The sequence below is a fragment of the Mobula birostris genome, chromosome 14, assembly GCF_030028105.1.
Source record: "Mobula birostris isolate sMobBir1 chromosome 14, sMobBir1.hap1, whole genome shotgun sequence".
NCBI classification, from domain to species: domain Eukaryota; kingdom Metazoa; phylum Chordata; class Chondrichthyes; order Myliobatiformes; family Myliobatidae; genus Mobula; species Mobula birostris.
Genome location: NC_092383.1, coordinates 35111664 through 35139484, shown reverse-complemented (window position 1 = coordinate 35139484; position 27821 = coordinate 35111664). Strand labels below are relative to the sequence as shown.

The 27821-nt window shown below is 44.1% G+C and overlaps 1 protein-coding gene across 1 annotated transcript in view; it reads right to left on the bottom strand.

Annotated features, from left to right (window-relative positions):
- The window catches only part of LOC140209609 (transmembrane channel-like protein 3), a 102165-nt gene that overhangs the window by 25405 nt on the left and 48939 nt on the right, over window positions 1–27821 (bottom strand). Inside the window, exons 6-18 of the mRNA XM_072277879.1 lie at window positions 27209–27290; window positions 26334–26440; window positions 21853–21951; window positions 21601–21743; window positions 20788–20935; window positions 20166–20209; window positions 19922–20069; window positions 19739–19848; window positions 17646–17730; window positions 15593–15601; window positions 14957–15172; window positions 4862–4990; window positions 4711–4778 (exon numbers count right to left, since the gene is read on the bottom strand). Coding sequence (XP_072133980.1) covers window positions 4711–4778; window positions 4862–4990; window positions 14957–15172; window positions 15593–15601; window positions 17646–17730; window positions 19739–19848; window positions 19922–20069; window positions 20166–20209; window positions 20788–20935; window positions 21601–21743; window positions 21853–21951; window positions 26334–26440; window positions 27209–27290 — 1388 coding nt within the window. The remainder of the gene's footprint in view (window positions 1–4710; window positions 4779–4861; window positions 4991–14956; window positions 15173–15592; window positions 15602–17645; window positions 17731–19738; window positions 19849–19921; window positions 20070–20165; window positions 20210–20787; window positions 20936–21600; window positions 21744–21852; window positions 21952–26333; window positions 26441–27208; window positions 27291–27821) is intronic.

Sequence of the window (27821 nt, the reverse complement as noted above, 5' to 3'; positions counted from 1 at the left end):
GGAGGGTGTGTTAGTAAGTTTGCAGATGACTTGAAGGTTGGTGGTAGACTGTGTAGAAGGCTGTTATAGGTTACAGCAGGACATTGATCAGATGCAGAAATAGCAGATGATTTCGGTCCAGAAAAGTGTGAAATGGTGCACTTCAGAAGGTCAAACCTGATGGCAAAGTACAAAGTTAACAGCGGGATTCTTGGCAGTGTGGAGGAACAGAGAGATTTTGGGGTCAAAGTCCAAGATCCGTCAGAGTTGCTGCGCAAGTTGTTAGGATGGCTAAAGAGGTATATGGAATGTAGTCAGGGACTGAGTTCAGAAGTTACAAGGTAATGTTGCAGCTCTGTAAAACTGTGGTTAGACCACATTTGGAGTACTTTGTTCATTTCTGGTCACCTCATCATTGGAAGGATTTATAAGCTTTAGAGAAAGGTTGAGTGAACTAGGGCTTTTCTCTTTGGAGTGAATGTGTATGAATGTGCTGTTTAAGGATCTAAGGAAAGATAGGGAATGGGTGACCAACAGGAAGAGTAGTAGCATGAAGGTAGTACAGGAGTCTCCTTCAGTCATCTCCCTCCAAAACAGAGTCTGTTTGGGGGAGATGGCTCATCAGGTGAAGGCCAGGATCATGGCACCATGCGCATGAGGGCAAGAAAAAGAGTGGCGGAGCTTTTATGGTAGGGGATTCCATGGTAAGGGAAATAGAGAGGAGCTTCTGTGGCCACAAACAGGACTCCCTTATGGTGCGTTGCCTCCTGGGTGCAAGAGTCAGAGATGTCTCAGAGAGGCTGCAGGGCACTCTGAAAGGGGAGGGTGAGCAGCCAGCTGTCGTGGTGCATGTAGGTACTAACGATATAGGAAGAAAGCAAGATGAGGTCCTACAAGCTGAATTTAGGCAGCTGGAGATAAATTAAAGAGTAGGACCTCAAAGGTAATAATCTCAGGATTATTACTGGTGCCACGTGCTAGCCAGAGTTGGAATAGCAGGATAGCTAGAATGAATATGTGGCTTGAGTGGTGGTGCAGGAGGGAGGGTTTCAGATTCTTGGGGCATTGGAACCGCTTCTGGGGAAGGTGGAACCAGTACCATCCAGACGGTCTACATCTGGGCAGGGCCGAGATCAATGTCCTAGGGAGGTTATTTGCTAGTGCTGTTGGGGAGGCTTTAAACTAATATGGCAGGGGGATGGGAACCCGCACAGAAAAGAGGGAAGTGGTGCAGGGACTAAAGCTAGAGTTAGTGAAGAAAAAAGTAGGAGTAGAGTGCATAAAAGTAAAAAGCAAAAATCACATAGGTCACTAGATTCTAAAAGGACAGAGTATAAGGGCACTTTATCTAAATGCCCTTAGTATTAGAAACAAGGTTAGTGAACTTGTGGCACAGATCAGTACCAAGGCATATGATTTAGTGGCCATTAGAGAAATCTGGTTGCAAGGTGGAGATGACTGGGAATTAAATATCCAAGGGTATCAGGTTATACAGAAAGGTAGGCAGGAAGGCAAAGGAGGTGGGGTGGTGCTCTTAATTAAGGATGAGATCAGGGCGATTGAGAGAGACGATATAACATCTACAGAGCAGAATGTTGAGTCCATCTGGGTACAGATTAAGAATAGTAAAGGGAAAAAAAAATCACTGGTGGGAGTTGTCTATAGACCACCTACTAAAAATATTGCATTGGCAGAGGCGATTAACCAAGAAATAACTGAGGCTTGTAAGAACGGAACAGCAGTTGACATGGGGGATTTTAACTTCCACATAGATTGGGTGAATCAGGTTGGTCAAGGAAGTCTTGAGGAGGAATTCATAGAATGCATCCGTGATGGCTTTCTTGAGCAGCAGGTTAGTGAACCTACAAGGGAAAATGCTATCTTAGACCTAGTCCTGTGCAATGAGACAGTTAAGATTAACAACCTTGTAGTCAGGGATCCTCTTGGAAAGAGTGATCATAGTATGATTGAGTTTTGCATACAGATGGAGGATGAAATAGTTAGATCAAAAACTAGTGTATTATGCTTGAACAAGGGAGACTACAACAGGATGAGGGAGGAGTTGGCTAATGTGGATTGGGAGCACAGGCTATTTGGTAGGACAGTTGAAGAACAGTGGAATACTTTCAAAGAGATTTTTCAGTGCTCAACAAAAGTATATTCCAGTCAAAAGTAAGGACAGTGAGTGTGGGGAGAGCCAACCTTGGATAACTAAGGAAATAAAAGATAGTATCAAATTAAAAGCTCCTGTGTACAAAGTCACAAAGAGTAGTGGGAGACTGGAGGACTGGGAAAGCTTTAAAAAGCAACAAAGAACAACTAAACAAGAAATAAGGAAAGGGAAGATAGAGTATGAAAGTAAATTAGCACAAAATATAAAAACAGATAGCAAAAGTTTTTATAAATATATAAAGCGGAAGAGTGCTAAAGTCAATGTAGGTCCCTTGGAAGACGAGAAGGGGAAATTGATATTGGGTGATAAGGAAATGGCTGAGGCACTGAACGACTATTTTGTGTCGGTCTTCACAGCGCAGGACACGTCTAATATGCCAAAGGATGATGTTATGGACGAAATGGGAGGTGAGGACCTTGGTAAAATCACTGTCACTAAAGAGATGGTGATGAGCAAACTAGAGGGCCTAAAGATAGATAAGTCCCCTGGTCCTGATGGGATGCATCTCAGGGTGCTGAGGGAACTGGCGGAGGTTATAGAAGATGTGTTGGTAATCATTTACCAAAATTCTCTAAACTCTGGGCAGGTCCCGGCAGATTGGAAGACAGCAAATGTCACGCTACTTTTTAAAAAAGGATGTAGGCAAAAGACGGGCAACTACAGGCCAGTTAGCTTAACATCTGTAGTCAGGAAAATGCTTGAAGCTGTCATTAAGGAAGAAATAGCGAAACATTTAGAAAGGAGTGGTTCCATTGACAGACTCAGCATGGATTCAGAAAGGGCAGGTCCTGTTTGACAAACTTACTGGAGTTTGTTGAGGACATAATGAGTGCAGTGGATAGAGGGGAACAGGTGGATGTCGTATACTTGAATTTCCAGAAGGCGTTCGATAAGGTGCCGCGCAAGAGACTTATAAATAAGATACGGATGCATGGAGTTGGAGGAAGTGTATTGGCATGGATAGTGGATTGGTTAGCCAATAGAAGGCAGAGAGTTGGTATAAATGGGTGTTTCTCCCGTTGGCAGTCAGTGGTGAGTGGGGTGCCGCAGGGGTCGGTACTGGGCCCACAGATGTTTACCATTTACATTGATGATTTGGAAGAGGGGAATGAGTGTAACATAGCAAAATTTGCTGATGACACTAAACTGAGTGGAAAAGCAAATTGTACAGAAGATGTGAAGAGTCTGCAGAGGGATATAGATAGGGTAAGTGAGTGGGCCAAGGTCTGGCAGATGGAATACAACATTGGTAAATGGGATCATCCACTTTGGAAGGAATAATAGAAGAGCAGATTATTATTTAAATGGTGAAAGATTGCAGCATGCTATTGTGCAGAGGCACTTGGGAGTGCTTATGCATGAATTGCAAACAGTTGGCTTGCAGGTGCAACAGGTTATTAAGAGGGCAAACAGAATGTTGGCCTTCATTGCTAGAGGGATTGAATTCAAGAGCAGGGAGGTCATGCTGCAACTATACAGGGTACTGGTGAGGCTGCACCTGGAGTACTGTGTGCAGTTCTGGTCTCCATAATTGAGGAAGGATATACTGGCTTCGGAGGCAGTGCAGAGGAGGTTCACCAGGTTGATTCCAGAGATGAAGGGGTTAATTTATGAGGAGAGATTGAGTTGCCTGGGACTATACTTGCTGGAATTCAGAAGAATGAGAGCGGATCATATAGAAACATACATTTTGAAAGGGAAAGATAAGATAGAAGCAGGAAAGTTGTTTCCATTGGTAGGTGAGACTAGAACGAAGGGACATTGCCTCAAGATTCAGGGGAGAAGATTTAGGATGGAGATGAGGAGAAACTGTTTCTCCCCCCAGAGAGTGGTGAATCTGTTGAATTCTCTGCCCAGGGAAGCAGTTGAGGCTTCTTCAAGTATATTTAAGATACAGTTAGATAGATTTTTACATAGTAGGGGAATTAAGGATTACGGGGAAAAGGCAGGTAGATGGAGCTGAGTTACAGACAGATCACCCATGATCTTATTGAATGGCGGGGCAGGCTTGATAGGCCAGATGGCCGACTCCTGCTCCTATTTCTTATGTTCTTAAGTTCTTATGAGATGAGAATTGATAGGGGTGAATAATAGGAGGCAAAGTTAGAGAGGACAGCCAGCACCTTGTCCCAGGGTGGCAACAACTAATTTAGGAGGATATAGCTCTAAGCTGATTGGAGTAAGGTATAGCAGGGGACATCAGAGGAAAGTTTTGTTTGTTTTTTTAAAAAATATAGATAGCATGGATCACACTGGCAGGGGTGGTGGTAGAGACAGATATATAAGGATTATTTAACAGACTATCAGATAGGCACATGCATGAAAGAAAAATGGAGGGTTATATGGGAGGGAGGGATTAGAGTGATCTTGGAGTGGGTTAAAAACAGCACAACATCGTGGGCCGAAGGGCCTGTACTGTGCTGTACTGTTCTATGACTTATGTTCAAAAATTAGATTAAACAACGGAGCAGGATGACTACTTTCCAAGATGTGAACATTTCTTTATTGGGTTTATTAAATCATATGCATAAACTATCCCAGGTGAGTTTGCAACATACCATATCATCCCCTGATTGTATATCAGGTGCAGAACGTTCTCAGCTATCTTGAACTCCCCATACTCAGGCTGCAACAGATTTTAAAAGATGAGAGCATGATGCAAAAAAATTCATGAACATGGTGCAATGTTTAAATTGGTACGATACTCACAAATTTATTTTCCAGATCCCAGCACCAGCAATCACTCAAGTATCGAACAAAGAGCCCACGGATGAAGTCAATGAGCAGAATGCTGCCAGCAGTGAAAAGCATGTCGATAATAGACAGCTTCAGCATCTCCTAAAGATACAGAAAGTTCTTCTCTTTAGATTGCGTTGATACACTCATTTAAAGTGTTCATCATATAATTTTTAGTGCAGATTCTCTGTCTCTACCACCACCCTCACCAGTGCCTTTATTTCCTGAGAAAACTAAAGAAATTTGTCCCGTCCCCTAAAACCCTCACTATTTTTTATAGATGCACCGTAGAAAGCATTCTTCTAGGGTGCATCACAACCTAGTATGGAAGTTGTCCTGTCCAAGACCAAAAGACGCTGCAGAAGATCGTGAACACAGCGAAACACATCACACAAACCAATCTTCCGTCCTTAGACTCACTTTACACCGCACGCTGTCAGAGCAGTGCTGCCAGGGTAATCAAGGACACGACCCACCCAGCCAACACACTTTTCATCCCTCTTCCCTCCAGGAGAAGGCTCAGGAGCTTGAAGACTCGTACGGCCAGATGTGGGAACAGCTTCTTTCCAACTGTGATAAGACTGCTGAACGGATCCTGACCCGGATCTGGGCCGTATCCTCCAAATATCCAGACCTGCATCTCAGTTTTATTGCACTACCTTACTTTCCATTTTTCTATTTTCTATTTATGATTTATAATTTAAATTTTTAATATTTGCTATTGATTTGTAATCCAGGGAGTGGGAAGCGCAGAATCAAATATCGCTGTGATGATTGTACATTCTAGTACCAATTGTTTGGCGACAATAAAGTATAAAGTATTAGCTTGCAATGGAGAATTTTCACAGCCTTGACTCACATCAGCACTATTGATGACACAGATTCTATGGTTGCTATTCAACCTTCTGGTCCCATTACCAGCATCAACTGGATTCGTTTACTTCCATCATTTAGTTTGCTTTAATGCTCTAATTATCATTATTACTGTGGATAGGAGCCCCCCCCCCCACCCTCCCTGATTTCAGACAACGATACAAAGCCTTGTTGTTGACAAATCACAATTGTCCAACAAGGCATATCAGAGAAGTTTGTGTTTGGGTACGATTTTCATTTAGTGGTCATAATGCCATTAGCATGGTAGTGTCGTGGTTAGCACAGTGCTTTACAGTACAGGTGACAAGGGTTCAATTCCCGCTGCTGCCTGTAAGGAGTTTGTACCTTCTTCTGTGACTGCATGGGTTTCCTCTGAGTGCTCTGGTTTCCTCCCACAGTCCAAAGAGGTACCGGTTGGTAGGTTAATTGGTGTTTGGAAATTGTCCTGTGATTACGCTAGGATTAAATTGGGGAATTGCTGGGCAGCGCTACCCGTAGGGCCAATTCCACACTTTATCTCAATAAAATAAAATAAAATTTAAAAATTATGGAGAAGGATGGGTCTGCCCCTTGGGTTGAGATTGCAAACTGGAGAGGGGTCAACTTTGATGGTATCAGAAAGGATGGGGCAAGTGATGGCTGTGGTAGGTTGTTTTCTGGCAAAGGTGTACTTGGTAAGTGGGAGGCTTTCAGAAGTGGAATTTTGAAAAATTCAAAATTTTTTGAGCCTGCACAATAAAAGACAAAGATAAAAGGTTTAGGGAACTTGATTTTTGAGAAATATTGAGGCTCTGGTTATGAAAAGGAGATGTGTAGCAGGTACAGGCAGGAAGGAGCAAATGAGGTACTTGAGGAGTACAAGAGAAGTAAGGAGGAAATCAGCAGGACTAAAAGGCGGCATGACAAGGTGAAGGAGGCTCCTAAGGGCTTCGACAGATATATTAAGAGCAAACGGATAGCAAGGGACAAGACTGGTTTTCTGGAAGATCAGAGTGGTCATCCATACATGGAGCTGAAACACCTCTTGTTCAGGCCATTTCCTTCCCAGTTGACCAGGTAATGCACATCCCATCCACAATGATGTGAACCCATCACCTGGCAAACTGTGTACACTACTGGACCAGACTCAGGAGGGTTGAACAGTCCATGGGCAATGGACTTGAGGCAAGAAACAAGGAAGGTAGGTGTGATCGTGAGGGACAGTGGCAGCTGGAGATGGTAATTGACTGGACAGATGTGATATGTAATCTCGAAGGGACCAATGAACTGGGGCAAGAGCATGCAGGAGTCAGTGCGCAGAGGCAGATCTCAGTTGGACAGCCAGACACAGTCTCCGTCCCCAGGCTGGAGTGTTCCGGCTAAGTGCTGCTGGAGGTTGGCCTGATGATAGTAGGTACGGTTGGCAGTTAGGATGGCCTTCCATGCCCTGTTCTAAGCATTCCAGCAACAGTGAACCAGGGACCACGCTGGTAGAGGATGGCCTCAGTGCCCACATCAGATGTCTCTACCTCTACCACAGAAGTCCCAAAGGTGCTTGGATGGCAGAGAATGGTGAAGTGTCTCTTGAGCTCATTGAAAGCGTGGCCCACGGCAGCAGCCCAGCCGGGGGATTAGGTGAGGAAGGTGAGAAGAGCAGCAATTTGGCTGTAGTTCCTGATGAAACGGCAGTAGAAGCTGGAAAAGCCCAAGAAATGCCGTAGCTGTTTGAGGGAGTGTGGTCAGGCCCATTCAACAGTGCGGTGCACTTTCTCTGTATCCGCGGTTATGCCTTGGGGTGAAAGGACGTAACACAGGAAGGAAACAACTGGGGTGGGGAACTGGCATTTCTTTAACTTGCAGTTCAGTTGGTTTTTGAGGAGATGCTGAAGGACTGAATGGACCTGACAGACGTTCTTGGGGGTCCTTGGAGAAGATGAGGATGTCTTCAAGGTCGACATACCTATGTAGCATATCACAGAGGATCAGGTGAACACAGGCTTGGAAAACGGCTGGACTGTTGAAAAGTCAGAAAGGTCTCACCAGGTATCTGTAGTGTCCAGTGAATGTTACGAGCACGGGCTTTCACTCATTCCCTTAACAGATGCGGATCAGTTGTACGTGCTCCGTAGATCCAGTTTGGTGAAGATCTGGGCCCTGTGGAGTGGTCGGAATGTGCTGCTCACCAATGGTGATTTTGTTGAGTCCATGTTAGTCGCTGCAAGGACAGGTCATTTCGACAAAGAAGAATTCTGAAATGGCTGTGGACCGGGATGGTTAAATGAAGCTATGGTGTAGCGCTTTGGTGATGTAGTCATTCATGTCTCCAGTCTCAGGAGGGGAGAGGGAGGACAGATGACCTCAGGGAGGGTAGTGCCCAGGAGGAGATCAATCACACAGTCGTGTTCTGTGAGGCAGCAGGATGCGGCTTCCCTCTTACTGAAGGCAATGGCTACATCATGGCGTCCCTTTGAGAGCTCCCTCCGTCTCCACAGCTTTCCAGGGTGAAGTCAACTGAGGTCCCAGGCAAGTGGTGTGGCATGTGGATCCCCAACTCAGCAGTGAAAATGGATAAACAGGTGGTATGAGGATCCTGAGTGAAGAGCCAGGGGAACCCAAGATGAGAGGAGTGTTGGATGAGTCGATAAGGAGGAATTGGATGGAGTCCTGGTGCTCTCTGACGCTCATGTGTCAGGTCCACAGGCTATGCACATACTTGGACCATCTCAGGCCCCGAGATACAAGCATCAATGGCTGTGATGCAGAAGGGGTGAGAGATAGCCTTGGTAGGGAGTCCAAGCTGCAGATACAGACTCCGGTCTCCTGAATAACCAGAGCCTCGTGTGCACATAGAGCTAATGAGGGGAGGAGGACAGAATCAGTCAAGCTACGGTGCAGGAATGAGGGGCCAGGTAAGCTAATGAGATAGAAGGCCCCTCATCTCTACCTGGTTGTCCTGTTTCCCAGATGCAGTGGCCACTAGATGCATGGGTGATTGGCTGCTTTGCAGAAAGTACACAAGTTGATTCTCCAGCAATGTTCATGCTCTTGGCGGGGGGTGGGGGTTGGTTCTGGTGATTAAGGGAGCACTCTCTAACTGCATGGGTTCTGGGGGTTAAGGGAGCACTCTCTAACTGTCACAGTGGGGTGCTGAGAATGGACCCAAATGAGACACACAGACACTGAAGTACAAGGAACAGGACTTGACTAGAGTGGGGATGTGACAGGATACAGGCAAGGAGCCGGGACAAGAACGCAGACCCGGGCTAGGGAAAGCAGGACCAGGACTAGAAACCATGGACTAGGAGACAAGGCTTCGACTCCGAGCACGAGACTGGACAAGGACCCAGTACTTGGGTCTTGCCTCAGGCTTGGACGCAAGAACCAGTCAAGGACATGACATGGCTTCAGTTCAGAACGTGGCTGGGGACTAGAGGCCTGAGTTTGGCTGCAGGATCTTCGAGGCTTGAAATGCAGAGGCTGATAACTCAGAGGCTGGAGCAGAGAGACTGACTGGGAACTGAACATCAACATAGAGCCAGGACTTGTCCTTCGAAAAGCCGGGACTCATCATTAACACAACACCAACATGAGACAGGACAGTACATAGACATAGAGCTGGGACTTATACTTAGACAAGCCGGGACTCAACCTCTCCACACTAAGGTGGAACAGTTCCACCTGTTGGGTAATGGCAGAACAGCCGGACTTACCCAACAGAGGCAAAGACAAGACTGTCCCCCCTGCAGGGCAACAGCAAAATGGCTCGACTTACCCTACGGAGGCAAGGACAAGACATGTCCCCCCTGCAGGGCAACAGAAAAACGGCCTGACTTACCCTACAGAGATGAGGACAAGACAGATCTCCCCGCAGGGCAACAGCAAAATGGCCTGACTTACCCCACAGAGGCGAGGACAAGAGACAAACACCAAAGAACAACAGACAGTTCCATCTCTGCTTTGGGGTTGCTCTGAGTCCCAGTTACAGCCAGCAACCTCCAGTGGCTGCAGAAACAGCCAGATCCCTACCTAGCTCAGAGTGGCTGACGGCCACTCAGCTGGCCCAGGAAACAGCCAAATCCATACCGCAACAACTACTCCAACAAGTGGCAACAAGGCTCCATGAAGCTGTGGTCCTCCAACCAGGCCTAGAGATCACAAATGGTTTCACTAGACTTCCATCAGCAGGTTGCTCCAAGGGGGACTGACAAGCCAAACCAGCAGCCCACACTCAACCCCAAGGCTACTTATATTCAAAGTCCCAAATTGGGAATTAGGTGCCTATGCTTAACTAAATCAAATGAGGGATCTGGAAGACCCGGAGTCCTGAGTCCACGGACCGGACCGTGAACTGGAATGCGGACTTCACGGACCGGACCATGATACTAACTGCATGGGTTCTGGAGGCGGGGGGTTAAGGGAGAACTCTCTAACTGCATGGGTTCTGGGGGTTAAGGGAACACTCTCTAACTGCATGGGTTCTGGGGGTTAAGGGAACACTCTCTGACTGCATGGGTTCTGGGGGTTAAGGGAACACTCTCTGACTGCATGGGTTCTGTGGGTTAAGGGAACACTCTCTGACTGCATGGGTTCTATGGGGGGTGTTAGGGGAGAACTCTCTGACTGCATGGGTTCTGGGGGTTAAGGGAGCACTCTCTGACTGCATGGGTTCTGGGGGGTTAAGGGAGCATTCTCTGACTGCATGGGTTCTGGGGGTTAAGGGAGCACTCTGTAACTGCATGGGTTCTGGGGGTTAAGGGAGCACTCTCTAACTGCATGGGTTCTGGGGGGGTTAAAGAAGAACTCTCTAACTGTCACAATGGGGTGCTGGGAACAGACCCAAATGAGACATACAGACACTGAATACAAGGAACAGGACTTGACTAGAGTAGGGACATGACAGGATACAGGCAAGGAGCCAGGACAAGAATGCAGACTTGGGCAAGGGAAAGCAGGACCAGGACTAGAAACCATGGACTAGGAGACAAGGCTTCAACTCTGAGCCAGAGACTGGACAAGGGCCCAGAACCTGGGTCTTGCCTCGGGCTTGGACCCTAGAACCAGGCAAGATCATGACATGGCTTCAGGACAGGACGTGGCTGGGGACTAGAGGCCTGAGCTTGGCTGCGGGATCTTCGAGGCTTGGGTTCTTGGAGCTTGGCTGCAGGATCTTCGAGGCTTGAAATGCAGAGGCTGGACCAAAGAGACCGACCGGGAACTGAACATAAACATAGAGCCAGGACTTGTACTTCAAAAAGCCAGTAAAAACCAAGGTGGGACAGGTCCACCTGTCAGGTAATGGTAGAACAGCCAGACTTATCCAACAGAGGCAAAGACAAGACATGACCCCTCCCCCCCACAGGCAACAGCAAAACAGCCTGACTTACCCCACAGAGGTGAGGACAAGAAGAGACAAACACCAAAGAACAACAGACAGTTCCATCTCTGCTTCAGGGTTGCTCTGAGTCCCAGTTACAGCCAGCAACCTCCACTGGCTACAGAAACAGCCAGATCCCCACCTAGCTCAGAGTGGCTGACAGCCACTCAGCTGGCCCGGGAAACAGCCAAATCCATACCACAAAGACTACTCCAACGTGGCAACAAGGCTCCATGAAGCTGTGGTCTTCCAACCAGGCCTAGTGATCACAAATGGTTTCACTAGACTTCCATCAGCAAGTTGCTCCAAGGGGAACAGACCAGACAAACCAGCAACCCACACTCAACCCCAAGGCTACTTATATTCAAAACCCCAAGATGGGAATCAGGTGCCTATGATTAACTCAACCAAATGAGGGACAGCTGGAAGACCCGGAGTCCTGAGTCTACGAGCGGACCGTGAACCGGAATGCGGGCATCATGTACTGGACCATGACACTAACTGCATGGGTTCTGGGGGGTTAAGAGAGCACTCTCAGACTGCATGGGTTCTGGATGTTTTGCTGATGAGGGTTCTTCAGCCTGAAATCGTTTTGGGAACAGAACTGGGGTTCTGGTTTGTGATCTGGAGGTCATTCCATAAGACACGTCAATACGGTGGTGGCGGTGGGGGTGGGGGCAGAATAATCAGACTTGTGAGGTCGGTGGGCATCTCCCAGGCAGATAGCTCATCTTTCAAGCACTCTGAAAGGCTGTGATGTTAATAGCCCATCAGTGCTTCTGCATTCCAAATGCATTTCGCCTCAAGGGTCCTGAATTCCGGCGTAATCCAGCACTGAGCGCAAGCCTTGATGCAGGCAAACGATCTGATCCATTGCCTCCCTTCCACTTCCCATATAGTCGAAAATCAGGTGCATCTCAGTGGTGAATTCCTCATGTTTATCACAAGCAGTGGTTTTATTGACCCAGCTAGCAGCAGCCCACGTTAGAGCTCACCTAGTCAAGGGAAAGATGACAAAGGCAATCTTGGCTTAGTCCGTAGGATACAGAGATAGCTGATGCTTGAAGTGTTTGACACACTGGGACAGAAAGTTATGGTGTTGGGTTGGGGATCTGAAGTGTTCGGGCACCAGATCAGGGCTCCGAGGGAGGAGGTTAACTGGCATGGAGTTGCTGTAATGAGACGGAGAGTTGGTCGAGGGTGGACAGCAGATAGTCAATGGTTTCCTGATGCTTCTGGATTGTGTACTTGTGTAGACACACAACTTTGTTAAGGTAAGTGTACTCTGCTAGGCCAATCGCTGGTTCACCCACCCTGTCAGGGATTTGAGAGGAGGCTTAACCCAAAAGCAGAGCAACCAAGATGATTTAGTGGTGAATGGTAACTTTAATAATAAACTGCAAGTTAGCAAACCATGAGGGGCCACAGAACAAGAGAACAGATAATGAACACGACAACACGATACCCAAAGGCTAAGAGCAACTGTTATAGGCTGGCTGGCTTCATGGGTGAACGATGCGTGTGGAGAAGAGCTGGGTTTAAATAGGCTGCAGGTGATCAGATGGAACTGAGTGGCAGGTGACTCCTGTTAGCTGGGTGGAGACTGGGAGCTGCCTACCTGTATTGTGACACACGGAACCTATAGAAGCATGACAAAGCAGCAGTGAGATCATGGAGCATATACAGATTAGAGGAAGCGTATTTGCTGTTTTGAGGGAAATTTGTGTGTCTAAATCCCCAGAGCCTGACAAGGTGTTCCATCAGATCCTGTAAGAAGTTAGTGCAGAAATTGCAGGGGCCCTAGCAGAGATATTTAATACATCTTTAGCCACAGGTGAGGTGGCAGAGGATTGGAGGACAGCTAATGTTGTTCTGTATTTAAGAAAGGCTCTAAGAATAATCTAGGAGATTATAGGCCGGTGAGCTTGACATCAAGAATGGATAAGTTATTGGAAGGCAATCTAAGGAACCAGATACGTAGTATTTGTGTAGACAGGGACTGATTAGGGATAGTCAACATGGTTTTGTGTGTGATAGGTCATGTCTAACCAATCATATAGAGCTTTTCAAGGAAGTTACCAGAAAAGTTGACGGAGGCGAGGCAGTGAATATTGTTTATATGGATTTAGCAAGGCCTTTGACAAGGTAACGCATAGGAGGTTTGTCAAAAAAAGGTTCAGTGTTTTAGATTGGACATAGAATTTGTGAGAGAGACCAGAGAGTGATAGTAGATAGTTGCCACTTTGACTGAAGGCCACAGTCATGGGCTGTAGAGATCCGTGCTGGGTCTGTTGTTGTTTTTCAATGATTTGGATGTTAATGTGGTAAACTGAATCAGAAAATTTGTGGGTGACACCAAGATTCAGCGTGTAGTGGACAGCAAGGAAGGCTATCAAAAGCTTGCGGTGGGACCTGGATCAATTGAAAAATGGCAGATGGAATTTAATGCAGACAAATGTGAAGTGTTGCATTTTGGGAGGACAAACCATGGCAGGACTTGCATGGTGAGCTTGTAGGGCACTATGGAGTGTGGTAGAATAGAGGGTTCTGGGAATACAGACCCATCAATTCCTAAAAGTCACATCACAGCTAGACAGAGTTATAAAGAATCCTTTTGGCACCTTGGCCTTCGTAGATCAAAGTACTGAGTACAGGAGTTGGGATGTTATGTTGAAGTTGTATATGACATTACCGAGGCCTCATTTGGAGTATTGTGTGCTGTTTCAGTCATCTACCTACAGGAAGGACGTCAATAAAATTGAAAGAGTACTGGGAAAATTACAGCGATGTTGTCGGGACTTAAGGACCTGAGTTATAGGGAAAGGGCAGAGCTCCTACCAGATGTGGAGGATGTTAGCTTGATTTCAACATTTAAGAGAAATTTGGATATGTACCTGGATGGGAGGGGTATGGGGAGGCTATGATCCCAGGTGCAGGTCGATGGGATAAGGCAGATAAATAGTTTGGCATGGACTTTATGGGTCAAAGGGCCTAACGTATCTTACTGTTAAGCTCAGAAATTCCAACTGCTGCGAAGAGTGATATTTTATCATCATATCACATCATCTACTCTGAGTATCATTGCTGGAATTCCCAGAATTAATATGAATTGTAACCTGAAGCCTCCATATTTCTAAAACTTTATTTCAAGGTGCAGCATGGTGCTAAAGAATTAGAGTTCCCAATTCTCCAGTATTATCCTAGATTTTCTAGGAAATGAAAACTAATCTGGAGGAAACAGATTTACTCATTGTCTTTTCACATTTTCACTTCAAAGTTATGAATAGGTATTGGAGATGGGATGAAATACTGTTTTGCAATTATGATTAACACATACATATAAGGTAGAGTCGGGTTGTTCTCTGATTGAGCTGTGAAGAATACCCAGAGTATTCGCCAATGGAGAGAGTTTGGGGAAAGTTGGTTTATAATGGGGCAGCACAGTAGCATAGTGGTTAGTATAACACTTTACAGCACCTGCGACCCACTGCTGCCTGTAAGGAGTTTGTACGTTCTCCCCGTGACCTTGTGGGTTTCCTCCGGGTGCTCTGGTTTCCTCCCATGGTCCAAAGACTGACTGATTGGTAGGTTAATTGGTCATTGTAAATTGTCCCGTAATTAGGCTAGGATTAAATTGGGGGACTTTGGGCAGCTTGGCTCAAAGAGTCGGAAAGGCCTTCTCTGCGCTGTATCTCAATCAATAAACCAATCAGTTAATCAATCCCAGGAACTCAGCTAGCTGCAGTTCGTCACCGAGGTTCTGGAGCTGCTCAATGTTCGTTAAGTTCCTTTCTGTTCTAATACAACAAGGCACAGAGTAAGGCAAAGCATTATTGACAAACCTGTCCTACGTAGGTTTCCCAGCATTGATCTTGTTGGGACAGAATGTTGTAGTTGTATATAGCAGTCTTATTAAACTTGATTATAGGCTTCGTTTTGTTGTCTTCTGAACTGAATGTGATATTCTGCTTCAACTCAACGTCGGGTACAAGGGTCGAGAGATTCTCCCCTGGAAAAGCTCTGGTTGCTAAAAATGTGCCCGTATCATTAACATTATCCTGTAGGAAGTGTTTAGATGCATGGAAATTCTAGGATTAGATTAAACATCACTGGTTCATCATTTTCAATTAATTTTTTAATTGTTCAAACTACATTTAAGGTTCAGAATATATAGATTGTTTTAGACTTAACCCATTTTAAATTACAAGTACTTCAAACAATTTAACAGAATAAAGAGTCCACATTTATAACAATTTTCCAACATTAGGTTGCACTAAAATACTCTACTACCAATGAATTACTTACTAAATGTGGCCAATTTTTGCATAGCATCACAAACAGCAATGTGTTAATGATCAGTTCATTTCATTATATCCTCAGAAGGATATAATTGTAAAATATTTTGGAGTAGAATAATCTGTTTGAGGTGAATTTCGAAGCAACATTTTTTTTAATGATACATATATATTAGTCAGGACTTCTGCCAACTTAGAACATGTCTGGTCACTTGACAGGGTAGACAGTATCTCAGTTTAACTTCTCATCCTAAATCTAATGGTGGATTGTGCCGCTGCATACTTGGGCTTCTTGAGCACTCAACTTTCTAATAGCTGCAAAACTACTGACATTGAACATGGCTGTCACCTTGAGATTAAATTCTCTGATCCCAGCAAGTCAACAGAAGCACCTTATAACGCTTGGTTCACAATTCTATCATGCTTATTCCTGCATTTGTAAAATACCCACTCCCCCTAACATTTTCAATTTTTAATCAATGCCATGCCTAGAGTGCAATATCTGGAATATGCATTGGGACAAATCAGTGGGAAAGGGGGAGAAATGGCATAAAAGTGCAGAAAAAGGCGAAAACCCATCAAACTATAAAAAAATTAATGATTAAAGACATTCTGATCTGACGGATATTGCCTGCTGCTTCTATAAATGTCAAATTCTCAAGAGAAGTCTCAATAATTTAACACTAAATTTTGATTACCTGTGCATGTAATCTCTTCTCAGACCACGTAAAATTGATTTCTAGTTAATTAAAAGTAGTAAAGATCCTGGGTGTCAACATCTCTGAGGATCTGTCCTGGGTCCTACATATTGGCGTAACCATAAAGAAGGCACATCAGTGGATCTACTTGTTTGAGATTGAGGAGATTTTGCAAGTCATCAAAGATTCTTGCAAATTTCTATAGTTGTACAATTTTACAGGTGTATAGAGGATTTCACAGCCTAGTATCGAGGATCGTAACAGGTTGAGAGAGTAATAGACTCAGCTGCCCAGCCAGTGAAGGCATCTGAAAGAGGCAGTGCCTCCAGAAAGCGAAATCCAAGGACCCTCACTATCTGGAATGTGCCTTCGTCTCATTACGACCATCAGGAAGGGGATACAGGAGTCTGATGACTCACACTCAATTCAGGGTCAGCTTCTTCCCTTCTGGCATCGGATTTCTGAGTGGTCCATAAACCCTTGAACACTACCTCATTATCCCTTTTTTTGCACTATTTATTTATTCTGTAATGTGTAGTAATGTTATGTCTTTGCACCACACTGCAAACAACAAATTTCAGTGATAATCAACCTGATTCTGATTCTATCCCTTCTACCTACAAGTCAATCAGAATTCCCTTGCCTATAGACCGTACACCCACAGATGCAGTGCTTTGCGATAGAAACTTCCCATAGGAACATATCTGCTCTAAAACATGGCATTCAATGAAAAATCATGGAAGTAATGATAGGGATGTAACCCTTCTATAATGCTGGTGAACAGCACTATGAAACTATGGCCCTTATAATAATACAGGGGATAGGTGGGGTGGAGAGGAGAAGAGAATTAAACAGTGGAAGGCAAAACAATTTAATGAAGTCTTGTTTTCAGAAGTCAGTGGATTACTAACTCTGGCACAGAGACTGAGGTTACTTCTGAGAAGGAGAAATGGGAGAATTGGGTTCTCCCTTAGGAAGTAGTTAGAACATCAAGACTTAGAACCTTTCTCTAAACATGTGCACTCATTCCATCCCACTAATTTCTCAATTACATTTATTTTCTAACTCTTAGCCAAAGTCTTAAAACTCTTTGAGTATTTTCACTGATTTCCTTCCTCAACCTCTGCAATGAATTACTTCCATCTCCATCACAACTCTTTGCCTTCTGGTTTCACAGCCCTTCCTTCCTTCCTTAATCTCCCCACACATACTGATCCATGCTCCTGGCCATCCACTTCACCTGGCTGTTCCCATTGTCTTAATAACATTAGACCAGTTTTCAGCTCCTCTTTTCTCAGCACACTGCACTTCTTGGGAAATTATAATGAATGGGGACAGGCTGTAGTTATTGAGAGAAGTATATAGATCCTGTTCCTTTGAGATTGTGTGTAAAGGAGTTGTTCTATGTGAATTTGCCTTCCTGAAGATGATCTTTCACTTTGGTGTTGGAAATGCCCTGTGATTCTCTGAGGGTTAGCTTACTGCTCCCCTGAATCAAATGTCCTGTTGGAATCACAAGTGTTGTTTGAAGTTTAAACACTTACCGACATGCTCATACTGTTCACTTTGTCAAGCAGAGCAATGATTAAACTGTAGAGGTTGCCCAAGTACAACACCAGCACCCTGCAGTTAGAACAGACAGGAAATTAACAAGTCCAAAGTAAAAGTGACACCATGCTTCATAATCAAGTCATGGCAAACGTCTTTTTCACATCATAACATCAGAAAATATAAATTGCAATGGAGGTGAACCCTCCTTATGTTGCAAGAAAATAAAAAGAACCTTAGACCAAAAGCATAGTACACGTGCTGGAAATCTGATGTATGAAACTTTCTGTGGCATCTGTGGAGAGAGAAAAAGAACTAATGTTTATGGTCCATGATAATTTTATTTCAGATTTCCAGCATCTGCAATTTTTTTTGGTTTTCAGTTAACCAGTCTCATATTTTTGTCAATCAACACTTTCCATTCTGGTGAATTTCAGATTTCATTCATTCCCCCGTTAGTGCTTCATGTCAATGATCTTTGATCAGAATTGGGGAAGGGTATGAATGAGGTAGGTGTAAGTCATCAAGAAAAGAGGAGCATGAAGAAGGAAAAAAAATGGAAGGTCTGTGGTGGAGTAGAGACCGGGGAGACTGAGAGATATAAGTGGTGGTGGTGGTAAAGGCTGGTGAATGAGAAGGATGTGAATGAATCTGAAATTCATCACAAAAGAGTAAAAATACTGAATACTAAAAATGTATGGCCGTGTTAAAATCAGAACAAATGCATCATTCATTCAGGTGCCTTGCCGTTCGGCATGAGTGATCATGTCTCTCCATCCATCACGGTCCCTGACCCTCCGAATTGTAGTTGTTGCCTCCGCTGTTTCTAACCATGATGTTATTCCATCTGTCATTTTCATTCTCTGTCTGCCTCTGCTTCTTTTTCCTTCCAGCTTTCCAGTTGTAACTAAATGTTCTAATATCTCTCTTCAAAGAATTTTGATTGCTGTTTTCTGATTTTTTAAAGTAATGTACGTTTTGTTTTCGTTCTCTGTAGAACTTCTTCATTGGTTATCCTGTTCATATATGATATGCATAGCATTTTTCTGAGGAACCACATCTCTGCTGCATTGATTCTTTTTTCCATTGCACTTGTGATGGTCCATGACTCTCAGCCATACATCAATACAGGAAGAATGTAGCAGCTGAGAGTGCTAAGGTGGATGTCAATCGCTACTTTCTTGTTCGTTAGGATGATTCTCATCTCTGTAAATGCTGTTCTTGCCATTGCTATTCTTGCTTTTATGTCTGTTTCGCATTTGCCATCAGATGTTACCCATGATCCAAGGTACTTGAAGTTGTGAACTTGTTTCGGGATTTCATTTCCCAATACGATCCTACAGTTTGGGATATCAGGTTTCTTTGATATTACCATTACTTCAGTTTTCTTTTTGTTTAAGGTTAGGCCAAGTCAAATGCACATGCTAAAAATATGAAATAAATTCAGAAGCTGGTCTCTGATCTGAAATATTAGTTTACTTTCTCTGTCCACTGATGCTGCCTGAGCTGCTGAACATCTCAGTAGATTTTTAACATTTTAGCATGATTAACTACCTGATTTTACGATTAATCTTCTTCTCCATTTTGTTACTTTTACCAATATTGATGCGATCAACATGAAATATTAACCCCAATTCTCTCTCCACAGATACAGCCTAACCTTCTGAGTCTTTTTCACAAGGTTCTATATTATAAGAAGAACCTTTTATCCTTTTGAGAGGAATTACAAAAAAAAAATCAGATTACAGCCCAAGTTAATGAATAAAGAATCTAAAGTTCCTGTTAGATTATTTTAGGCAGTGCTCTCTTATGTTGAATGATACAGATGGTAATTGATACTGTTTCTGTGCTGCCCATCTCCTCCACTCTACTTGAGGTGTTTCCCTCACCATATTTTAGTTGGTTTTAGTCGAGCACAGACTGCATCCAGGTACAATTAAACGTGTCCTAGCCTTAACTCACAGTGGCATAGGCAAATCAGAATTCACTGCTTGAACTGTATCATCACTAGTGACTAGGTCCACGCTAACAAGCAGCAGCAGAGAATGGGAACAACAGGCAGGATTGGGAAGCGAGTGTGTACCTGGCAAGCTGGAAGCGCAGTGTAGTTCTGGGGTGCAACATCTCGAGCTGAGCCACCAGTTCGAATACGGAAGGGGCAATCATTGTAATCAGCGAAACGACGACACTCACCTAAACGCAAAGCAGACAGTGAGTGGGTGCATTCTGCAGCAAGTGTTTCGACCCAAAATGGACGAGTGCGTACCTCATTCTTTTCCCAGAGTGTCAACTCGATCTTCGTGCGTTCCAGCTCCTGTGAGCGGTCAACAACAAAGTAGATGATGTAAATACTCCCGGCCAATGAGAGAAGTACCAGTATATTGGCAAGGATTCTTAAACTAATAATCACTGCCCTGTAAAAAACATTAAGGTGAAATGTGTTATTTTTGACTGAATTATTACTGGGTGCACAAGTTTGGTTTCTATGTCACATTGCTACCAGTACTTACAGGCTTCTGTCCTTTTTCCTCACTTGCTCCTCCAGAATAGCTTCCTTAAAAAAGAAATATTACGTTCTGTGTTAACCCAGCTGCTGATCAATTGGGAGTTCTAACACACAAGGACACTTGCTTTTCTTTTTCCAATATTTTTATTAATTTCTTACATAAAAGAATACAGGGTACAGTAGAATATATAATATATATTGATTATAATATAATGAAATCACAGATAAGGTGTAATTACCCCATATCCATATAACATTAAATTTAAGCATAATATTGAAAAGAGATAATTTTATTATTACAAAAAAATCTAAACCCACTACCAGTCTCGTCAAGTAAACAGGGGGAATTTTCACTTGAGTAAATTAGTGGGAAATGTTGCCAGGCGATCAGAGGAGATGGATATAAAGATTTATCGATGCATCACAAAGAGGAATATTTAATTCAGCATGAGTTTGTGTCCCACGATGGTCCTGCTGAAAGGGTTTGGAATGCTGATCTCTGGGGAATGAGTGGGGGAGTGGCATTAATTAAAAGTGCAGGCATGATGTTAAAACTGTAAAGGTTGGTAAAATTTGAGAACTCCACAACTTGTCTCCACAGGGTTAGGTTATTGGGAGGCACTTACTCTAATACTGTTGATGACTGCGGCTGTCTTGCTTTCAGCTGCCTCGGGGTTGCCGATGAGGTAATCCCAGGCACAGAAGACCTTCCAGCAGAAGGTGTAGTTTTCATCGGAGGCACTGGCTATGCTTAGCCTGGAGTTCTTTGCCATTCTGAGGAGCAGAGTCAAAGAACAACAGGATATCTTCATTCATTCACGTACCATCCTCCAACTTATGGACATGCAAACATACGTACACCCTGTTACACACACAGATCCGGAAACTAAAACGTAACCCTCCGCCCTGAATATTAGGGTCCGAGAACACCTAAGCAGCGAGGCTTTTGCTTCACGTTATCAAGGAATGTGTAAATCAAGATGGATGTTGGGTGGGAGTCAGCAATGAGTTATGTAAATGAGGCACGGCACACTTCCCTTGCCCTGCAGTTAAAGAAAGCATTGCAGTCATGCAGGACGTGAAGCCGCAGCTTCACAGGTCCAGTGACCCAGGTAGTATCCCGACCTCCGGTCTCGCCCATTAGAACCTTGCACATTCTCCCCATTTCCTCCAGGTGCTACAGTTTCCCCCAACATTCCAAACATGCACAATCTGGAAGGGTTAACTGGCCACTGGAAATTGCTCTTAGTGTGTAGGTGAGGGACAGAGTGCAGTGGGAGTTAGTGTGTAAGTGTTGTCATGGACTCGGTGGCTGAAGGGCCCCATTTCCACGCTGAATGATTCTAATAACATTGCAAAATAAGCAGGAAATACACTAAATAATTCAGAATTGTTTCTTGGCCACATAGATGATGGTGTGAATTTTTCAGAATGATTACTTTCGCAAAAGGATGATGAAGCTGTAGGCAAACACCGCCATTCCAACCATAAAGTAGGCCAGAGGCAGATGGTAGCCTGCCCTTCCGATCTTCCTTTTGTTGCCATAGTAGCCGTAGAACATAACAGAGTACTGGAGGTAGCCCTGTGTGACAGACAGAGTTAAAGTCAGAAACAGACACTGGCATAATTAAATGTTTGAGCAATTTACTGAATGGTAATTGGCTGTGTGGCAAAAGTGGTGATATGCTTGCCCCAAGTGACCAGATAGTGTCCAGGTCTTGCGCAGATCCAACGTGCCCCGCAGGAATAGTTTTGCTTGGAATACTTCCGAATGGAGCTCCTGCTAAAAGCTATGAAAACAAAAACAGATGTAATTTCATTACCCACATTACAGAACTGATGTCACCAGATATGAGACTAAATGGAAAAAGAATTGAATATGTTTGTGCTTGCAAGCCAATAACACACAATGCAACATGGAGAAATATTACATTCAATGGCAATCAGAATTGAAGGATCTGCATCTTTTTATAACATCTAACACCATCCTCCTCTTAATACCATTTCCTATGAACCTACTTCAGTTCAGTTTATTGCAACATCTTGTCAAGAACTTCAAAGAAATGCTGATTATTTATTTACAGGAAGGGGATCTCCTTGGCCAGCCTGGCATTTATTATCCATCTCTGAAACACTTACTAGGGCATTTTGGGAACGAGTCAAGTCCTGTGGATCTCTGGATTTCCTTTGCTGAGGATGTGGGTGAACCACATGAGATCTTACAGACATGAGGAGGAACTTCTTTAGCCGGACTGTGGTGAATCTGAGGAATTCATTGACACAAAGGCAAGTGGAAGATGAGTCACTGGGTACACTTAAAGCGGATGCTGAAAGGTTCAGTTTAAGAGCCGAGAGATAATGTTGCAGCTACATAGGACCCTGCTCAGACCCCACTTGGAGTACTGTGCTCAGTTCTGGTTGCCTCACTACAGGAAGAACGTGGAAACCATAGAAAGTGTGCAGAGGAGATTTTACAAGGATGTTGCCTGGATTAGGGAGCATGCCTTATGAGAATAGGTTGAGTGAACTCGGCCTTTTCTCCTTGGAGTGATGGAGGATGAGAGGTGATCTGATAGAGGTGTATAAGATGATGAGAGGCATTGATCATGTGGATAGTCAGAGGCTTTTTCCCAGGGCTGAAATGGCTAGCATGTGAGGGCATAGTTTTAAGGTGTTTGGAAGTAGGTACAGAGGAGATGTCAGGGGTAGGTTTTTACGCAGAGAGTGGTGAGTGCGTGGAATAGGCTGCCGGCGATGGTGGTGGAGGCGGAAACGATAGAGTCTTTTAAGAGACTCCTGGATAGGTACATGGAGCTTAGAAAAATAGAGGGCCATGAGTAATCCTAGGTAGTTCTAAGGTAAGGACATGTTTGGCACAGCTTTGTGGGCTGAAGGGTCTGTGTTGTGCTGTAGGTTTTCTATGTTTCTATGTTTCTTGATTAGTGAGGGTGTCAAAGGTTATGGGGAGGTGGCAGGAAATTCAGGATTGTTTAATTTAATTTCTTGTACACAAGTGTAAAGGAGAATGAAATAATTGTTACTCCAGATCCGATGCAGCACAAAAAAAATCACAAGATAAAGAACATAATAATAATAATAATAATAAAGCACACAATAAATATAAATACATAAGATAGCTTATACACCTAGATTGATTGTATGTCCATAAAGTGACGGTAAGCTGTGCATAAAGTGACTGACAGGAAATGATAAAGGAATGATGGAATTAAAGGGTGGAGGTGTTGATCAGCCTTACTGCTTGGGGAAAGTAACTGTTTTGAGTCTGGTGGCCCTGGTGTGGATGCTATGTAGCCACCTATCTGATGAGAGTGGGACAAATGGCTTATGAGCTGCATGGGTGTTGTCCTTCATGATGTTAATGGCCTTTTCTGGCACCTTTCTGTACGCTTGGCCTTGATGGCATGTAAGCTGGTGCCGGCGATGTGTTGGGCAGCTTTGGCTACCCACCATAGAGCCTTCCTGTCTGCCACAGTGCAGTTTCCGTACCAAGCAGCGACGCAGTTTGTTAGGATGCTCCCTACTGCACATCTGTAGAATGGCAGGAGTATAGATGTGCAAAGTCCAGCTCTCTTCAGCCTTCTTAGAAAGTAGAGGTGTTGGAGAACTTTCTTGACTGCGTAGGGTATGTTCAGGGCCCACGAGAGGTTGTGTATTTGCCTGACACCAAGCCTTGAGCTCTCTCACCTTCTCTCTGTGGGCCATCTCATCGTTGTTGGTGATGAGCCCCACCACTGTCGTGCCATCAGAGAACCTGATGATGTGATTGTTCCGGTGTTTGTCCGTGCAGCCATGCGTCAGCAAAATGAACTACAATGGGCTCAGGATGCAGCCCCGGGGGGTGGGTGGGAGCATCTGTGTTGAGAATGATGGGGAGGGAGGAATGGTCGTGCACCCTGACTATCTGAGGACTGTTCGTTAGGAAGCCCATGCCCAGTTATTTAGACCAAGGAGCAGGAATTTGTTCACTGAGATCTGCTGGACAATAGTGTTGAATACCAGACCAAAATCCAGAAACAGCATTCTGACATAAGCATCCAAATGGAGCTGAGAGGGATAATAAATCAGCCATGATGGAATGGTGCAACAGACTCAATGGGCTGGATGGCCTAAATCTGCTCCTATGGTATGTCTCATGGCCTTAACAACAATCTGATAATTTGCTTAACGTTATTGATAATAACTTTTTATTTCAGAACATTTAAATACTCAAACGTAAAATCCCCAGTTGCTGTGAAGGGCTTCAAACACACATCTCCAGATGTATAATCCAACGCTTTGGACAGTAATGTAAGCATCCTCTTATCTCAAGGTGATTTGCAGGAGATAGGAGAAGCAGACACTGTCCCTTCACAGACAGCTTGGTGAGGTGAATACATTTAAAGTAGGACTAAGCAATTATGGGAGAGGGAGAAACTTTTGCTCCATGCAGCCACTCCCACAGATGTAGAATTGGCAAAAAGGAGGGAACAGCTGAGCAAGTTAAAGCAGAGAATTAGATGGTGTAGGACAGTACATAACACAGAGCCAGAACGGTGAAGGTGAGAAGAATTGCATTTGTCCGGGCTTGTCCAGCAATTTGTATCGGGATTGGTACATGTTGTATGTCTGTGGTATCTGACGATGACGGTTAAATTTGTGCAGTTCTGTTGTGTGTTCGTAGGTGGCTGCTGAGTCCAATTTGTGAACAAAACTTAAGACGTCCACAATAGGGACATGAAAATTGTGCTGGATCTAGTAGTGGAGCTGCTGATATTGCTTTCCTTCTTTATTGGGCAGCGATTAGTACTGCTCACTGTCTCTCCTCCAGGTTGCTGTGAACGGTTCTAACCAAGGTTCGCCAGACACTCTGGTTTTGCGTACTCTGTCCCAGCCATTTTGGTACAAGCTCAGCATGTGCAGTTTCAGCCTTCACACAGTCTTTGAACTGTTGTCAGCAAAACAATAATGGTAGCTAATAACCCAGAAGAAAGCTCACCATTAAGATCCAGTGATCTTTGTGGCATGTATACCCCCTTTCCCTTAACCTGCTGTACCCTGGCAATTCAACAAATTCTGCTGCCTTTGTATCATTCAAACTGAGAAGCTATTTGCAGCAAAGAATTGTTGCAATCAGAAAACAGTGGAGGGGAAAGCTAGTTTTGTTTGTTTTATTAACGGTGACACAGGGTGCCACTAAAGACAGGAACAGATTTAGCATTAAAGCAGACACCAAAAGAAATTATAAACTTCCTATCATGTTAATTTTACTATTCTTGTTCTTTTAAGTCACAGAAACAGAAAAAAAGTCTTTTGAGGCTAGTTTGCCATGCAATTGAAGACATTAAGAACTTTATAACTAAGTGTCACACTCTTAAAGTTTTTTTTGCATAATTCCGGACAAAGAAAAACCTGTTGCTGCATCCAAAAACCAAAAACAGTGAATAAACCTCTGATATTTTTTTCTGAGCTGCGGTTTATTGTTACAGAGGCATTGTACATGGAAAGAAAGGCTGTTTGAGAAACAGACAAGCATTATCCATTCAGCTCTCAGAACCTGCAGCTTTCTGTCGAACACTGTGAGGCTGATAACCATCAGCAGCAGGGGTTGCGTAGTGGAATGTCCATGATATAATCTCTAGGAACTGAAACTGGCATCATCAGGCCACAGAGGAGAGTTTTGGATAAAGACCATGATTTTAATTTCAGTACAGCCAACATCTACTTCTGGCAGAGCAGAATCCAAGCTAAGCCAATTTGATAAGGCTGATGTTGCGGACAAGATTCGTGATTCCAGTTTATTTCTCAAGTGTACACTGAAACATGCACCCGAAGGTTCAAACATAGCACGCACACAATGCTGAGCAGAACAACACGGAGCACAGCAAGCACCAACTCAGCAACAAAACAAGTGCATTCCTCCTCCCTCCTACCCACCCACACCATCCTTTAAACCTAGAACAGGCTGCCTTCTTTGGCCTCCAGCCTCCAGCTTCCAACCAATATTAACACCATTTGCATATAGACACAACGGAACAGAAGGGATTTATGTAAATCAGTGCGGATTAGAACTATTGAGGTGAGCAGCACTAGGTATGAGGCAAAACATGCCTGCATAGATTTGGAAAAATTACTAGCAAATTACATTTAGCTATTCCATGCAGTGGACACCTACCTCTGGTAAGATGACAAATGCTCCTGTCATTATCGTCAGCACTATGTTGATGCCAAACATCCATCTCAAAAAGATAAAGTAAGAAGCCACACCAGAGCCAAAATGACCTATCAAGGACAGAACAATACTGGTGACAATAGTTTACTTCCAGCACCACAATGTCTTAATAGGAAACATAGATATTGAGATGTTCGATGAGTGTTTAAATAGATTCTATCCTTCTTCAGACAAAGGATGCGCGAGGAATGGAGCTGCCTTATTTCAGTATCAGACATTTCCAGTCCAGGCACACAGTCAGTTGCAGACACCTCTCTCCATTCTGTTTGAATAACATACCTCATCTAAACCTCAGAACTGTCATGCCATCATAAATGCAGCTTCCCAACTCCTATTGCAGCCCACACCTGATCAACCAAGTGGGACGTACCCGCTCAAGGTCAAGTTGTGTACACTCATTGTACTTCTGATATTATGAATGGAGAAGCCATTCTCTTCTCTAGCCTGGGATAAACATGACCCTCAAATTTCCAAGATGAAAGACCAAGCCCAGCCCTCCGTCCCACTCACATACAACTGCCTCCTCTCGGCTATTGTTCATTCTAATCAGTGTTAAATGGACGGGGACACAGGACAACATGGAGTGAGAACTTACTAATTTATCTGATGGGGTCAAGTGCCACAAGATTTATACATTTTCCCCCCAAAACACCTAAGAGTTTAAATGATACTTTTGAATGTTCCATTTCCTATTGTGGCAGATGGATACACCCCTGCCTATTTTGGTCAGTGCCACATGGAGAGGTGGCGAGTGCAGCAGAAAGGAGGTAGTTTTCAAACAAAATACACCCCGTTAGACTCTCTCAGGACTTACTTACTTTCGATCTTCTTGATTCTCATTTCCCATGGGATGAAAAGTACCATGATATTGTACACCAGTCTCCCAAATTTCTTCCACATCTAGGTTTTAAAGCAAAGAATATAAGTGTACTACAGTGGCCAATGCCAAACTATTGCTTCTGCTAACTCCCTCACAGGTGAGGGAAGGATCAAAACCAATGGTGCTGAAAAAGTACAGTGTATGCTGGAAAATTGAAATAAAAACAGGAAGTGTTATAAAACTCTGGTTAGGCCACATCTGAAGTATTGCATACAGTTCTGATTGCCCACTGTAGGAAGGATGTTGAGACTTTGGAGAGGGTGCAGAAGAGGTTTACCAGGATGCTGCCTGGTTTAGAGGACATGTGCTATCATGAGAAGCTGGATAAATGTGGGTTGTTTTCTCTGGAGTGCTGGAGGCTAAGGGGAGATCTGATAGATGTTTATAAGATTATGAGAGACACAGATAGAGCAGACAGGGAGTATCTGTCTCCTGGGGTTGGAATATCTAATACCAGAGGATGGCATTGAAGGTGAGAGGAGGTAGGTTCAAGGGGGCTGTGAGGGGTCAGTTTTTTCACTCAGTCATGGATGCCTGGAATGCACTGCCTG